Raw genomic sequence first — 16,077 nt, 5'->3', positions numbered from 1 at the left:
CGACCGGGCGCGGTCATTTCACCGCTTAAAAAATTTATGTTATTTATGACTATATTCTTCGATAATCTTGTTCTTGAAATTATTTTAGGAATCTGCAATGTAATTGTAGACAATCTACAATCTAATCAATATGTCCGACATTCGTGGAATATCAACTTATTAGACAAAATAAATAATATCGACGAGGATTGTTCGGAAGATGATCAAGAAGTTTACGGTATCGATGATGATACTGCAGAAAATTATTGTGACTTATTTGACAGTGAAACGGACGAAGACAAAGTTTTGAATATACGTAGAGGACAGGAAAGAAAGACATTTATAGTTAGTTCCGAAAGTACAAATGAGGAAGAGATTGAAACTGCTATGAACGGAACTGTTTGGAAAAAAATGAAAGAAGGGTCTAACAGTGGAAGAACATCGATTTGTAATATTTTCAAGGAAATATCAGGACCGACAGGATACGCTAAACGAAATATTATGAAGGGCAGAGCATTTTCAGCATTTTCTTTGATTATTGATCATAAAATGATTGAACATGTAAGAGAATATACGGAATCAGAGGCTTTTCGAGTGTTGAAAACGAAATGGAATTTATCTATTGCAAAATTATATGCTTTTATTGGACTTCTATATGCATGCGGCGCATATGAGGATAAAAATATTAATTTGCCATATTTATGGAAAAAGAAATGGGGTTTTTCTCGACAACTATGGTTCGAAATGACTTCGCAGAAATCATGAGATTTATTCGATTTGACAACAAAAATCAACGAAGCCATCGCTTACAAAACGATAAGTTCGCATTGATTTCTCAAGTTTGGTATAAATTTATCGAAAACAGCCAGAACTGTTATAAACCAGGAGCATATCTTATTATAGATGAACAATTGTTTCCTACAAAAGCACGTTGTAGATTTACTCAATATATGCCCAATAAACCGGACAAATTTGGTATAAAATTCTGGTTAGCTTCCGATGTAACTAGTAAATATATAGTAAACGGCTTCCCATATTTGGGAAAAGATGAAGGGAGAGAATCATCAATCCCACTTGGAGAATTTGTAACTTTGAAATTAGCAGAACCATATACGGGCCATGGGAGAAATATAACAGTTGACAATTTTTTTACAAGCGCGTCACTAGCGCGTAAACTTCTAACAAAAAGAACTACTCTTGTTGGAACTATCCGGAGAAATGAAAGAGAACTACCAAAATTAGCGAGCCAGGCAAAGGACAGTATGACACGCTTCTCAACAATATTATACAAATCGAAAGATTTTATTCTTACAATTTATAAAGCTAAACCAAATAAAAAAGTATTGATACTTAGTTCAATGCATTCATCCGTTGAAATTGCAAAAAAATGACACCCTTATACCAGAGACAATTAGAGTTTATAATAGTACAAAATTCGGTGTAGATGTAACCGACCAAATGGCCAACGGGTGAGGATATATCGAGGCAAGAGTTTTTGTTTCAGTTGGCAGAAGAACTTGGGACCGAATATCAGAAAGAAAAAGAAATAAGCCAAGAATGCTCATCAAAAACGATAATAAACACAAACACTGTTTCATCTGAACGGAGATCTTGTCAAATAAGATATTGTAAAGTCAATAAAACAAACAAAATTTGTATAAAATGTAAAAAATACGCACGTGGAAAATGTAGAATACAAAATGCTGTAATTTGTAAAAAATGTGATGAAAATGCATAAAAGTAAATAAAACATACAACATCGAAAAGCGGGGAACGAGTTTTTAATGTAGCATCAGAAAAATATTTTGTTTACTATCTACTTTATATATGTTTTTTTTGACGCGGTCATTTGACCGCTCACGGTAGAAATAGGTATACATGGAATGTCGGTAGCTTTAGTGTTAACTTCCAAAAGAACTTAAATGTGGATCCATTTATTATTATAACGATTCATGTAAAATCATTCTCTAAATCGATTTCAAAATGTCAATCCCTCTGCCCATCTAATATCTATCCATGTATTTTTAAACTACAAGTCGCACTGGTCTGTTTTGACCAAAAGCAAACTCTATTGAAAATGGATTAGGTCGGCTTATTTCTAGTTTTAGTTTGAGGAAGTCATTGTAAGCATTTTAGTCCATAAAATAAATGAGGAAAGTTGGAGTCGGCCAAGATAAATAAATGTTTTGAAGCCATAAAATCGTGCCTACGATGAGTAACTTTAAAGTTAAATCATGATATCAATTAGAAATAGAAATTAATGGTACTTGGGCTACATACGTCTATTTTTGGACCCCGTTTTAGATAAGCGTTTAAGTTTGAGTTTAATATTTACCAGTTTATGACGACAGTAGGCGAAGAATAATAACATTTTTGGGCAGAAAATTGTGCTCATTAAAATTGTGAAATGCACGAAAATGCAATGCGAAAAAAATACATTATAATCGGACAAGGGCGAGCATTAAACGCCAAGAAGCCAGAGGTTTCATGGGAGGTGAGTCTGCAAAAAATAGACGCATTTGGCCCAAATTTGGTGCACCTAATTGATGTGTCGAATTGCGATCAGAATATCAGGATTTGTTGCTACACAAAAGCTTAGTTTCCGTGGCAACGATTAATGAAAAAGTATATTCACTAAATCTGATCCAAAATTTTCAGAATAATCCAGTATGCCGAGTGGCTTTTGTTAAAAAATCTGTCAATTTTCTGCTTTGGCCGCACTTAAGTCTCATATTTGGCCATTTTTCCATAGCCGGTTTATGCTTACATAGCAAATTTCAAGCAATTTGCATAAGAATAGGTTCGAAGAGCAGAATTTGAATTTTGAATTTAGTTTGGCTTAGCTTCAAATCGAAAACTGACTTTGAATCAAAAGGTGAGGCCAACTTAAGTCCTTCTGTCTATCGCATGAGCCTATACAAACTTAATAATATCCTGTACAACAAGCGGTCCAGTATATGTATGAAAAGGATATGAACTGAAGGCTTTGATTTTTAACTATGGAGTTATATTTGATATTTTACTACTATTCTACGTTAAAACTTTGATTTTTATATAGAAATATAGAGTTGCATTCGGTATTTTGTTACTATTCTACCGCTAAATACAAGAATCTCCTATTACTTGCCATTTTATCTCTCCATTTATAGTGGAGTAGCGTCTTATGACTTGATCGGTGGACATATATTCATATCTGACTTCTTTCGCGGTTAATATCTGCTTAAACTGCATTATTCTAAAACTTGAAGACAATCTTTAGTTTCCTATAAAGCGTTGTTGTCTTTAAATGTCTTTAAAAGTATAGCCAGCGGTTACAATCGCTCTTTGCAATCACGTAAAACGTATCATTTAAAATCAATCAATTATTCAATGTATTCGTGTCAAATCACTTATAGTATTAACCTATTAGTGGATGGCAAAGGTAAGATGAGTGAATTTTGTTAAAACTTTAACCTTTGAAATGTTACGTTCATGTATCATATATGCATGAAAAGAGATTATGTATATGCGTAATGTTTCACTATCAAGAAGGAGAGCGAGAGAGAGAGAGATAGGGGGTAAGAAAGATATTCAATATCTTCCGTTTAGAATATTCATATTTAACCTAAAGTTATTTATTTGCTCATAATTCCGGTTTCGATTGATAAGATGAGCTAAACAAATGAAATAAGGAAAATAAACATTTCTATATCATATGTAATTTAAATCTTATTATCAATATGTGCATATATGGATGTGGTCTTCATAATCCCCTACCCATAGTTATACAAAAAATTTTCATTTCAATAAAATAAACAAAAATTCTTTGGTTGAACTGAGATTCCTGGTCGATTTGTGGGCTTTCTTTCGTCCCTACTTCTGTTCTTGCTTCCTTCCATCCCTTCCTAGGGATGCGAGATTTGCATATCAAAATTTTCAAAAGTGGAAATCTCGATCAGGTTATTATCCATTTGCGATTTTTCTACCGTTACTGGAAGTACGTAGGGTATCCAGCATTCATTCAAAGGTGCAGATAACTTTCTTATTTGTTTTACGTAAACAGGTAATTTAATGCTTTCGCGTCAATATTCATTGCTTTGAATTCCACCTGAAAGTAATCGTACAAACCATGTGCAGTGACGTTAATAATTCATCCATCCATCCATCCATCCATCCATCCACCCATTCAGTCATTCATCCATCCATCTTATATTCATAGAACAGGTTTATGCCGTAACACTCGGATAAAGTTACATATGCTTCTTCTTTTTTTCAATATTTATTCCTCTGCGCTTGGTTGCCTTCACAAAGAAAGAAAACAATTTCTCTTTCTTATGACAAGTTTATTGAAATAAACGATTTTGTTATATGAATAGGTCAAGCAGTTCATTGAAAATGTACTAAAACGCGAATATCGTTAAATTTTATATTTGCCGTTTTTATTTGCTTGCTACCTGTTGCGTCTCTTGCCATTACAAAACTCTTTCTAGTAAGATATAATAGAAAAGTGAGAAAATTATATAAACATCTTCAATATACATTGGTTATACGCTCCGTACTTTACGCTATGTAACGTCTTGTACTTTTTTTTTATTGAGCGCTTTTAAGTGGATATGCAAATAGGATTTTTACCTTAAATTCTGCAATGGCTCCAATGAATACTTGAAATGAATTATACCGATAAAATTGTGCGCGGCACAAATTTCACGTATATATATGTATATATATAGCAGATTGTACTCATTTTCAGAGTTGATATTTAAAAATGATAAAAAAAATATATATGACTTTCTCTCCGCTTATTTCAAGGACGGAAAGACAAAACGATGGACGGCTAGGCAGACGGAGACACTTCCGTGTACTGTTTTGTAATATCTAAAAAAAAAAAAAATAAAAAAATAAAAATGCTTTACAAGATTAAGAAAAAAAAAGTTTTGGGAATGCCTAACATTTTGGGGGGAATATACTTCTCAGCGTTAATGAAGCGAATAGGCAACCAGTGGGTTTGGAATACCTTCTGAGACTTTGAGAATTTGCAAGTGTGGACAGACGGCTTGCTGATCTTTGAGTAAATAGCGCGTGATCCATCTTTACGTTCATTCTTCGCATTCAGCCTTGATTTCTATTAGATGTTTAAGGGCTAAAGTGCATATATATAATCTGCAGTGTAATCACTGCAAGAAAAGCTATAAGAAAAACGTTACAATGTGTGACGAATAAAATTCAATCCAATTAATTTCAATATCAAAACGTACACTTAATTGTAGCTAACACTGGATATGCATGATGTGCTTGGATCGTCGGACGGACGGGCGGACGGGTGGACGGACGGACACAGAAACAGCCAACATTCCCCTTCACATGCAATTCAAATGGCATTCATTTTAATTAAGTTCAATTCCAGTTAATCGCATCGCTTTGAACTACAGCTGTGTCAATAAATTTATCTTTTTCTTTCTCTCGTTCTCGTTCTCGCTCTCGCTCTTTCGGTCTTTATATTCGCCTCTGGCTTTAATACCTTTGATAGAAATAAATGCAAGATTTTCGATAAGTTTCAGATTTAAATGAATTGTTGATGAAAATTCTTTGAATAACTTTTGCATTAAAACGCAAAAACATTCTTTGTCGACTTTTTTTTTTTTTTTTTTTTGTGTTATAAATACCTTGCAAAGACCTTTTATGTATATGTATATATATATATAAATGTAAAGGAAAAAAAAAAAAAAATCAGTTCTGTTTTTCTTTTCAATTTTTTTAACCAAACAAATGCAGGCTTTTCGCAGTTGGTTTTTGTTGTTCTAGTTTCAAATCAATATGAAAAAGTGTTAAAATACGTAAGCGATTTTTTTTTTTTTTTTATTCTTTATTCTCTAAGCCTTAGGTTTAAAAAATGTCAATTTTCTTTCTAATTAAATTCAAGCTCAGCATGGCATTCACTCAGTCATTCAAGGTATTTCTGTTGTTTTGCTCTATACGAGATATACTGTTTCAAACCAAAAAAGAACCGTTATACGGTATACGAGTGAAAATTTCAATTTTAAAAATTAATTAAATGCATTTATAAAACAATAAAAATTTTAATTGATTTCATAAAATACGTCCAAGCAAGAGAACGGATTTAAATGAATCCATTGCCTAAGGTAATTGTGTTCCATATCACGGGATTAATTTGAGCGATTCAGATATTCTTAGATAATCTGTGAAGATATTTAAACAAAATTTCAAATCGATTCTGTGTATATATTGCGCTTAAACCAAAAAGAAAACAAGTAAAAAAGTTATATTCGGCCACAATGTTATCCTAAAAAACAAAATTTCGATACTCTTTGTATATATCGGATTTACAAATCTTTGTATTTGATTATACTGCAAAGAAAAAAACGAAGCCACCATATTTAATTATATTCTAATTAACGCATTCTAAAAATAGATAGTGCAGTGAGGAATGTATTAAATAATACGTTATGAGTATTAAGCAGAAGACGGCAAAAATGTAAAAAAATGAGAATTTAATCGCTTACACGTTTGTGTGCACCCGGCCGATATATTAAAATTTTTGTATATAGGTGCTACAGGACCAACCATAGAATACAAATGCAAATTTTTATCGTTGTATATCTAGCGGTCTGTAAGCAACGAGAAAAAGGCCGAATTTGTTTTAATTTTGAAAACAAAGACGGTCTCAAGTTATTTTATACTATGGTCGTGTTCTTCGACCGATTTGACCCAGCTTAAATAGTAAGTTGCGTGCAAGCATTTCCAATTCTTCTGACAAATATGAAGTCGATTGCCGCATTTTTGCGACCAGAAGAATGTTTACCGCAGACTTTACACAGACAGATGGACAGATGGACGGACGTCGTTAAAATCGATTTAGAATTTCAAGTATACGTGTTACAAACGTTAGGAGAAAATGAATATAGCCCTCATCTTTCAGTGATGGGCACAAAAATTAGCGAAGGAAAGAAAAGCATTTACCCGTAAGGCGCATTAAGCGTTATTTTACGATTTCAATGAATTCCCTAATAAACTATTGTTCCTAGTAGCCTTTGTAGGCAGCTGAGTATACACTCAAAGATGATTCTCGATAAATTTCGAAGCTCCGCAATTATATTATAGTTAATCGTAACATATATCTTGATCGGTGGTGATTAGCAGGCGCGTCAATCAAAAGCAAGAGTATCTGATAAACTATTGTAAGAGTTTCCAGCTTCTAAATTTTTCTAGAAGCGTTTTCAAGATGAAATGAAGCCACCACCACCAGAGTGTAGTTGGTGTTAAGTCTGACTTAGAACGATTCTCACCTTGACCTCATTTCGTTTACTAGTAGCGTAAACAAATTCCAAGATTCTTATATGACCTTGTACGTGAATATGCTCGAATTCGTAACTGACAATGCATATGTGTACACACGAAAAGTAATTTGCTTATCGTCTTTAAGTCGTTTAATATTTACATTAGATTTTCGGAAATATTTATGACTAGTTGTGCCATGTTATTAAAAAACGACCTTTCCTTGTGCACAGACTGAAAGAATCCACAAAAATACAATAGTTTTCCGAAAAAGTGTGAATAAAATGAATTATCAGCTGAGAAGCAACTGCTCAACTCTACCTTAAGCTGTATGATTATAATCGAAATTCGTTTAAAGTCAAGTCTGAAAATTTATAAAAGATAAATACATCTATGCTCGTCGATGCTCGGTAAATGGTAACAATCAACACATTACACTGCCCGTATTAGGTGAATATATATGAAGAAAGATATTTGTATGTACATTTATAATAAATATTAAATTAGTTTATTGTTCTAAGCTTTGTTATGTGCGGCTTTTCCACAGACGCCATAAATGCCAAGGTTAAGGTCGATTAAAGCCAATAATGCGGGTGACATTATCACTACTGCACTACTACTGCTCCAGGGTGTAGGCATTTTGTCATAACGCTTTTAAGACCTGAAAGAAAGCTTCAAATTCTAAACTGATTTTAACAATGTCCGTCCATCGATGTCGCTCAGCGGTAAACATTCTTCTGGTCGCAAAAATGCGGCAGCCGGCTTCGAATTTATTAGAAGTATTGGAAGTGCTTGCTCGCAATTCCAGGCCAGAGCCACACAAAGTTATAAGCGATTAAATGTTCATTTTTTTACAAATGAAAGAACTTGTAGACTAGATATATAAAGAGTATCGAAATTTCGTTTTTAGGATAATGGTGATGGGTATTAAAAATTCGTTCGCGACCGAATATAATTATCTTACTTGTAATGTTTTTGTTCAATCAAACTAAAAAAAAAGGGAGCAAATTGCCAAAGACTTTTAATCGAAACTCTAACACTCCAAATAGGTTTTCTTTTTTTATTTAGATCCGTGTTATATTCTTTGTTATTGTTGTTCTTGTGGTTATTATTGTCTGCTGCTTGTACAAGAGGAACGTGTTATGCATAATTTTCTAAAGTTATTCGCCCAATAAAGCATACTATCGTGAATGTATCACATGTATTTACATATTAAGTTCAGTTAAGTTCAGTGACTTGAAATTTTCGCTCTGACAAAAATAATTATTATTACATTTTATTACAAACATAAAGAAAGCCAAAGTCATTATGATCTTTGGATAAATCTTAAACACTCGCAACAATCGCTCAAGTTAAGCATTGAAATAGTGCTTGGTTTTCTAACTAATTATGAACACTTCTGGTCACATTCGTTGAAAGTATTTTTTACATTTAGATATTTAAGCAGTTCTGTCGAAGGCTTATGCAAAATATCTTTCCCTTAGCTTTTCAAAATCCCTAAGTATTATGTGCGTGTGCGCGCGCGCGCGCGTTTGATGACGGATTGAGAATACCAATAACCGACAGGCGGATAGATAGATGGACGTATTTTGTTTATTAACATACAGTATATATATATATATATATATATATATATATATATAGTTATATATGCTTTATGAATATTTTTATTGTCGAACGAATATAATATGTCATCTGTGTTCGCCTATATCACATGAATCTCTATGAAAAAACACAGACAGACAGGAAAATATACTAAACTTACATTGATTCAGAATCAAAATGTGATAAGTCTTTCATACATCCGCGCAAACCCCTTACCGTAAGTATCCATATCCATTACGTGAGAAAAACTAAACAAACCAATCATGTAAATAATAAATTTATATAAATGTTAATAAATATTAAAATTTTTTTTTTTTTTTATGCAACATTGCATGCAAAACTTTAACGCATATAACAAATGAATAACATACATGCGTATGTACTCTTCTTTAAACATTACCGAGACTACTTTGCCACTCAAATATATTCACACATACCTGCGTAGATCGTCTTATGGTGTTGCTGTTTTTGTTGTTGTAGTTGTGTCTATAAACTTGAATTTCTTTTCATTGAATCAAAAAATATTGACTAATCACTGCAGTGCACATGCTTTTTAACTATATGAAAACTACTGACGTTCTCTCTTTACCTACGTCTATCAAAATACATTCATTTGGCCTATAATTCGCAAAAACGACGTGCGTTCGTTTAAATTGGAAACGAATTGAAACTAAAATGCGATTTTTGTAGTTGTGGACGTGATCGACGTCAATCGATATTTTTGCACCGAACGTAACAAGTTTTTGAAATCATTATCGCGGGGATCGAAAATTACAGACAGACAACAAGATGAAAACAACTTTCGGTGCTTCTTTGAGATAGCGTCAGTTCGTTCGATAGCGTCGTACGTCGATATAGTAAGAATCCATTCACACACATTTAATCTCGAGTGGATTAACCAAATCTTAGCTTCATAACTTTCTACCTTTGCAACTGCGGCTCTGTCTTCCTCTTCCTCCTTGACGACATAAGAATAAATCATTGAAACGAAATAGCTACTAAGTAATAGCGCTGCTGCAGTTATTCATAACAGAGACACCAAAAGTGCCTCGGATCTGTAGCATGCACAACTTTGCCATTTTGTTGTCTCTTGTTGTTGTACTTACATTAACTGCAACAATAAATAATTGTATATTCTATTTTACTGTGAAGGAGTAAAACATTCGGCCAAAGCCGAATATAATTTTTTTTACTTCTCCATAATTCATTTATTTCAAGGAGTGATTACCTAACTCATGTACATATTCCTCAATTATCTGTCTCCAACTTTGATTCAGTTCAAACGATCGTGTCCTTCCGCTGATTTTCTAAACTCATAAGACCGCTTCATAAATTTGAGAACGATGTCAGCTGACTTGAACGGCAAAGCAGAACGCTAACGGCTAGTTGCTGCTTTCTCCGTACCTGTAGGTTTACAGGATGCCTTTATCAAGCTATCGCAATCAGTTGCGAAGTCAGTCAATCCATCGCCCTACTTTTGCCATTCTCTACACTATAAAATATTATGTTGTATTACTTTACGTACTTGATTAGAAAATAACTTTTACTATAAATCTTATAATCAAGTGTGAAATGAGAACGAAGGAAAACGATTTTGATGCTAACAATACACAAATCGATCATTATCTAAATCGTGTTGATTTTACAATGTGCTATGATCACAAGATAATGCAATAAATTTCCCTTTCTTTCATCAATCTTTTCAATCTTTTTCATTCCGAATAATTTTGTTCATCGGCTTTTTTTACATTCGTAATTGGATGGATGTATGAAAAGCGCCTCAATTGCTTGCTAGTTAGGATTACGAAGATGATGCTAACCATAAAAGTCTCTTTACCTTGTATCTATTATCAATATTTGTAGCTATGTAGTTCTATTTATATTATGAATTTTTCTGTATATTTATATAGTGCTTTCTTGATTTAATGAATAATAATAAATAAATAAATTAGACTGATAGAAAAACAGTAGCCGGAAGCAGATGAAAACATTTAAAGTATATTTCACAATAAATTTTTTATGCGATTCATATATGTAAAGGTTAATTCTTTACACCTATTCAAGCTAATAACATTAAGTCGTTTAGAAAATTCGGAATCTGACAGAGAGATGTGCAGCGCTAGCAGTTAAAATATTATTTAAAAAAAAAAAATGCACTCTTTTAGCTGAAGACAGTGCTGTCGATGATTCATCCAAGACGTACGTAAAAAAGTCATCTAAGAATTTTTCAATCAATCAATCAGTTTAACTTCATTCAGTGCAGTTGCAGTGAATATGATTTGAATTTTACTCATTTCTCATGCCCCGGGATTAGAATGTATTAAGTTTGTGCGAATGTGTGTAACAGCCAGAGGAATTTCAGACCATTAACTTGGCACCGATCGATTCCAAATCCCCTTTTTCAGTTGTTCCGTTCCTCCGTCCGTCCGTTCATCTCATTCTCTTGTAATCGATCTATAAGTCGCAATATGTGAGATATTTTGATGAAATTTGATCCACCGAAATGCTTTGACCCAAGGACCCAACGCTATTGAAAATGTTTCGGTTTGGAATACTGGTTCGACCATTTTCGCTATAACGCCTTATTTCGAAAAGTCATTATATGAAACAATTCTATTAAACATAATCGTGTAGCGTATGTAATGGTAGGCCATGTCCCATTATTATATTTTTACTTGTTTCTTACCTTTAACGATTCACACGTATTAAGCTGCTCAATCTAGTGAATTAAATATGATAAACAACATATTTAGTAATAGGTTTTGGTTTCACTTGAAAACCCTTCGAAACTTAATGGCAGACCTGATATTATTTAGAGCTTAAGTTATGGTTGCTTAAGATTCACTTTAAAGTGAATATAGCTTTGGTGTCTATGGCTATGTCTTTATTTGTTTGTTTGTTTGTTATTTTTATTTGCATGATAGTATTTTCTCTTTACCTAATAATTTATATTCTTTAATTTTATTGAAATCAGCATAACAATCGCAACAATCGCAACAATCGCAGTTGGATTTCTGTAATCATAAAACATGTTAAAAATATCGAAAGAAGGGAAAAACGTTAGCTGTTAAACTTTCTCTTCGCTATTTTGCTCAGTTTTTTTTTTTTTTTTTTTTTTTTAAAATTTTTTTTTTTTTTTTTTTTTTTTTTTTTTTTTTTTTGTTTTTTTAGACTTTCCCGCATTAAATACATTTTCTGTTCAATTTATGATATGTTATAACTATAAGTATTGTTTCGTGTAATGCAATCTCTCTCTCTCTCTGCACACAACAACAATCAACAATTGCATATGTTGGTTTAATGATCAACAATCGATATCACTTGAACGAACTCTACTTACCTTACTTAAGCGAGCATATTTGCGTACTGAGGCCACTTTTTAGTTAATCAATAATAATAATAATAATGATGATGAGGTATACATGTAAAGTATGCGTATGAAGTAAGCAAAGTGTATACGATTGCCATAATTCACGTTTCGTTTAATTTATACGTAATTGTTAATGCTTTTAAAAAATTAATTTTTAATTACTACTCAACATATGCGGTTCAATGTTAAATTGAATAACGGTGAAAAGAATGTGGTTTTGTTTTTAGTGTATAGCGTTTTGTTTAACCAAAAAGCAATGCTGTGAGCGTGCGCGTGTGTGTGTGTGAATGGATCAATTTTTTAATCTATCTGTAATCTCCATTAAATAATAAAATTCATCGCGGAATAAATAAAATTTCTAGAAAAGACCGGATGGAGATGAACAATTTCAGCTTTTGGTTTCTTACTCTTTTTTTTTTTCTTTTTTTCTCAAACGTTAAACATTGTAACGGATGCGATAACATTCCTTAAAAAAGTAAACATTTCTAATAAATAATAACAAACATTACAAAAGACATAGATGGAAGTGGTTTTGTAAACGAAATCTCCACCGGCTGACTAATAAGTAACGAGGAGAGGCAATTAAGTTTATAAATTTTGCCATTTTATAGACAATTGGTGGCCGGCGAGTGCGAAAACATTACATTCAATCCATTCAATCTTGAAGAGAGTGAATAGTTTGTTGTGACAGGTTTGCCACTAAAATTTGCCCAAAGTTTGCACTAAAGCTAAGGTTTAAAAGAAAGTATGAGAAATAGCTAAACGAAGATTTTCGAAGGTAAGAAAAGTTGATAGCCAAGCTGAAGATAAATAAGCAACGTATAAGCAACGCAACTCATAAATATTAGTGTTTACATCTAAAGGTCATAGCAGGTTAAATAAGTGTTAATAGAGGAAGTCTCTAATCAGAAATAGATGCAATTGATTTGAAAACTAGTTTCTCATGACCGCGCTAATAGCGAAAATCAAATAAATACGTTTGGACGTAATATACATATATATACTTTGGGAAAATGTTTAGGGTTTTTTCACGTCACACGAAAAGCATATGTATTTTTTATATGATTTTTTTTTGCACGGTACCGTATAAAAAAAGTTCTGGCTGTATATATCTCAGGGAGTAATACACTACTGGAGCGGCAGTAGTTATGCAATACAATGCTTATATGATATGTTTTCCCTTTGTAACAAGGATGACAGGCGAATCCAAGAAAATCTATAAAAGTCTATAGAATAAAAGTTCGATTCAATTGACTTTCATTTAAGTCATTCGGGCTTAATCTTGGCAATTATTACATTAAAACGAACAACAATCTGTAAGGGAAGATTATTTTTGTACTTAAAAGAAAAAGTGTAGAAAGCTCTGATAGCATAAGTGAGCCAATTCGGACTTTAGCTTAATCTTCGGCATTTATTGTGAGAGAATAATAAGGTTGTAAATGTTTTCAAATATAAAAAACGTTTCTGAATTTCACTAAACTAAACTTTATGTATATATATATATACATGCTATATGTATGTATGAATTGTAGTAAAAACTTAATAAATTTTAAATGCAAATGCATTTCAAAAAGTTGCCGGCTGATTAATGTTGAGGTTATATTTCATTTTTGCTGAAAGTCTCCAGTGGGAATTTAAAGTGATTCGATCGTGATCAGTGGTGACTGGTTATCAATATGTATTGTTACTTATAGCAATCCCCCGACTACCGATGCATATTTTATAGTGCAACCAACAGAAGGAAGCATCAGACACCTCATGACGTATGTATACTCTTGATCAGCATCAAATTCTAAATCGATTTACGCATGTCCGTCTGTCCATCTGTTTGTCCGTCCATCTGCTCGTTTGCGCAAATGAATATACAGTCAAACCTGTTTTTGTGCGGCAGATAGGGACCGCAGAAAAAAAACCGCACAAAAGAAAATATTCAAAAACTTCATAAATAGCTATAAGAAATAATTTTTCACAGCATATTAAAGAAAATTTTTTTTATGCGGTAGAGAGGGACCGCATAAAAAAAGTCTCACTTAGAAAATATGTCAAAGCTTCACGAAATAGCAAGAAAGTGCTTTCCAAACAAAATAAATAATTAAATTACACATTGAAACATTTAAAAAAATTTTAATTTCTAATTTTAAACAAGGAGAAATTTTCAAAATGTACATAATTCAATACTACTCGTCGTAGTTCAAAACGCGCATATTTTTGCGATGAACTGGTTCGTAATCGCTTTCGTCACTTGAAGATACTACAGTTGATTTATTTTTTGTTAACATGTATGATATTCTTTTACCACTTTCGTTTGTTGCAGAATTTTTAGATTCATTTATTCTACTTGCACGTTTTTGTATTGCTCTTATAGTGGATTCACCTAATTTATATTCTTTACCAAGAGCTGTGGATCCTTCACCATCTGTTAGTCTATTTAATATTGCAATTTTAGTTTCTAATGTAATTGTCTTTCTTTTCACTTTTTTTTGGTTACGATTATTCATTTTAAGGGAGTACTTATGACTAAAAATAAAATAAAAATCATAAAAAACTATATCTAAATAGGGAAAACAATTAATTTACCTTTAATCTCACTATAAAATTAATCCTGTCTTAATGGTTAAAAGGTCAGCAATTAACTAAAGTTATTAGATGGCGCAGTATGTACATATTGAAATTGGCTGATGCAATATATGCATAGGAACATTGAGCATGCCTAATGAAATAGGCTGATGCAATAGGTATGAAAATGGTTGTTGCAATGTGTACATACGCACTGATAGCAAAAAAAGTGATGCCAACACAGTTCAGATTGACCTAACCTCTCGGCGAAATTCAATGTGTCGATATTCATATACCGCACAAAAAAAGAATCGCAAAAAAAGAATCGCACAAAAAAAAATCGCCCAAAAAGAATCGCACAAAAAAAAGCGCATAAAAAAATACCGCACAAAAACAGGTTTGACTGTATAGTCTACAAATTTTGGAAAAGAATTTGGAATTGACCTAAACTTTTCAAAGAACACGCCTACAGCCCGCATATGCCTCTACGACAAAAACTTTTATTTTAAAACCCCACCCCATATTATAGACCATGAGAATTTTGTTTTTTCACTTCCTTAGTCTTTTTTTGGGGTAAACAGTGATGGGTATAAAGGATTCGGTCTCGACCGAATATAATTTTCTTTCTTTTTTTTTTTTCTTATATTTCAGTTAAAATAAAACTTTTCACCATAAAAAATTTCTAAATGTTACTTTTTGCTCTTTAAATTATATAAAAATCATGTTAAGCAAATAAACTTAGTTTGTGTTAATTGCTCGTTCATCCAATAGATATTTATTGTAATTTATTTTACTTTTATTGCTATACAAGCTACGGTACATAATATTCTACTATTCACACAATGCCACAAAGATGGTATATTTGATTAGTTTGATAGGTATATTTGGTAGATTTGATCTGATCCATGTTCCCTTAATAGATGGAATGTGTTTTTGAAAAAGAATTTTGAAAAAATATAAGAAATTTATATTTGATCGCAACGGAATCTTTTATACCCATCACTGCTATTCTAAAAAAAAAAAAAAAAAAAAACTAAAAGAAAAAGAAAATAATTAAATTTTCATACTCCCTAATATTAGGTGGGATCGGCCGATTGTTTCCATTTTTAGAATAAAGGTGGAAATTTATACATGGCATATATTATAAATTATGAGAAAGAAGTAATAAACACAGAGATCAAAAGTGTTCACAGTTTTTGTGTGGGTGGTATAGGCGTGTTTGTTCGCCGGTTTGGGTCATTTTCAAAATCTTCCGCAAATTTGTTGATAATATTTTCGTTTTTGCGAACGGGAGA

The 16,077-nt window shown here is 32.3% G+C and overlaps 1 protein-coding gene across 4 annotated transcripts in view; it reads left to right on the top strand.

Annotated features, from left to right (window-relative positions):
* The first annotated feature begins 5,847 nt into the window (after positions 1 to 5,847).
* Positions 5,848 to 16,077, top strand: part of LOC119632721 (supervillin) — a 297,800-nt gene continuing 287,570 nt past the window's right edge. For 2 of the 4 annotated variants that reach the window (XM_038025795.1, XM_038025798.1), the window contains exon 1: positions 5,848 to 6,098. In XM_038025795.1, the coding sequence (XP_037881723.1) occupies positions 6,081 to 6,098 (18 nt within the window). In that variant the 5' untranslated portion in view covers positions 5,848 to 6,080. The remainder of the gene's footprint in view (positions 6,099 to 16,077) is intronic. The other 2 variants (XM_038025797.1, XM_038025799.1) reach the window with 2 other exon arrangements.

Source organism: Glossina fuscipes, unplaced genomic scaffold, assembly GCF_014805625.2.
Source record: "Glossina fuscipes isolate IAEA_lab_2018 unplaced genomic scaffold, Yale_Gfus_2 1, whole genome shotgun sequence".
Lineage (NCBI taxonomy): Eukaryota > Metazoa > Arthropoda > Insecta > Diptera > Glossinidae > Glossina > Glossina fuscipes.
The sequence above is the reverse complement of the archived record's forward strand: the minus strand, read 5'-3'. Positions and strand labels throughout refer to the sequence as shown.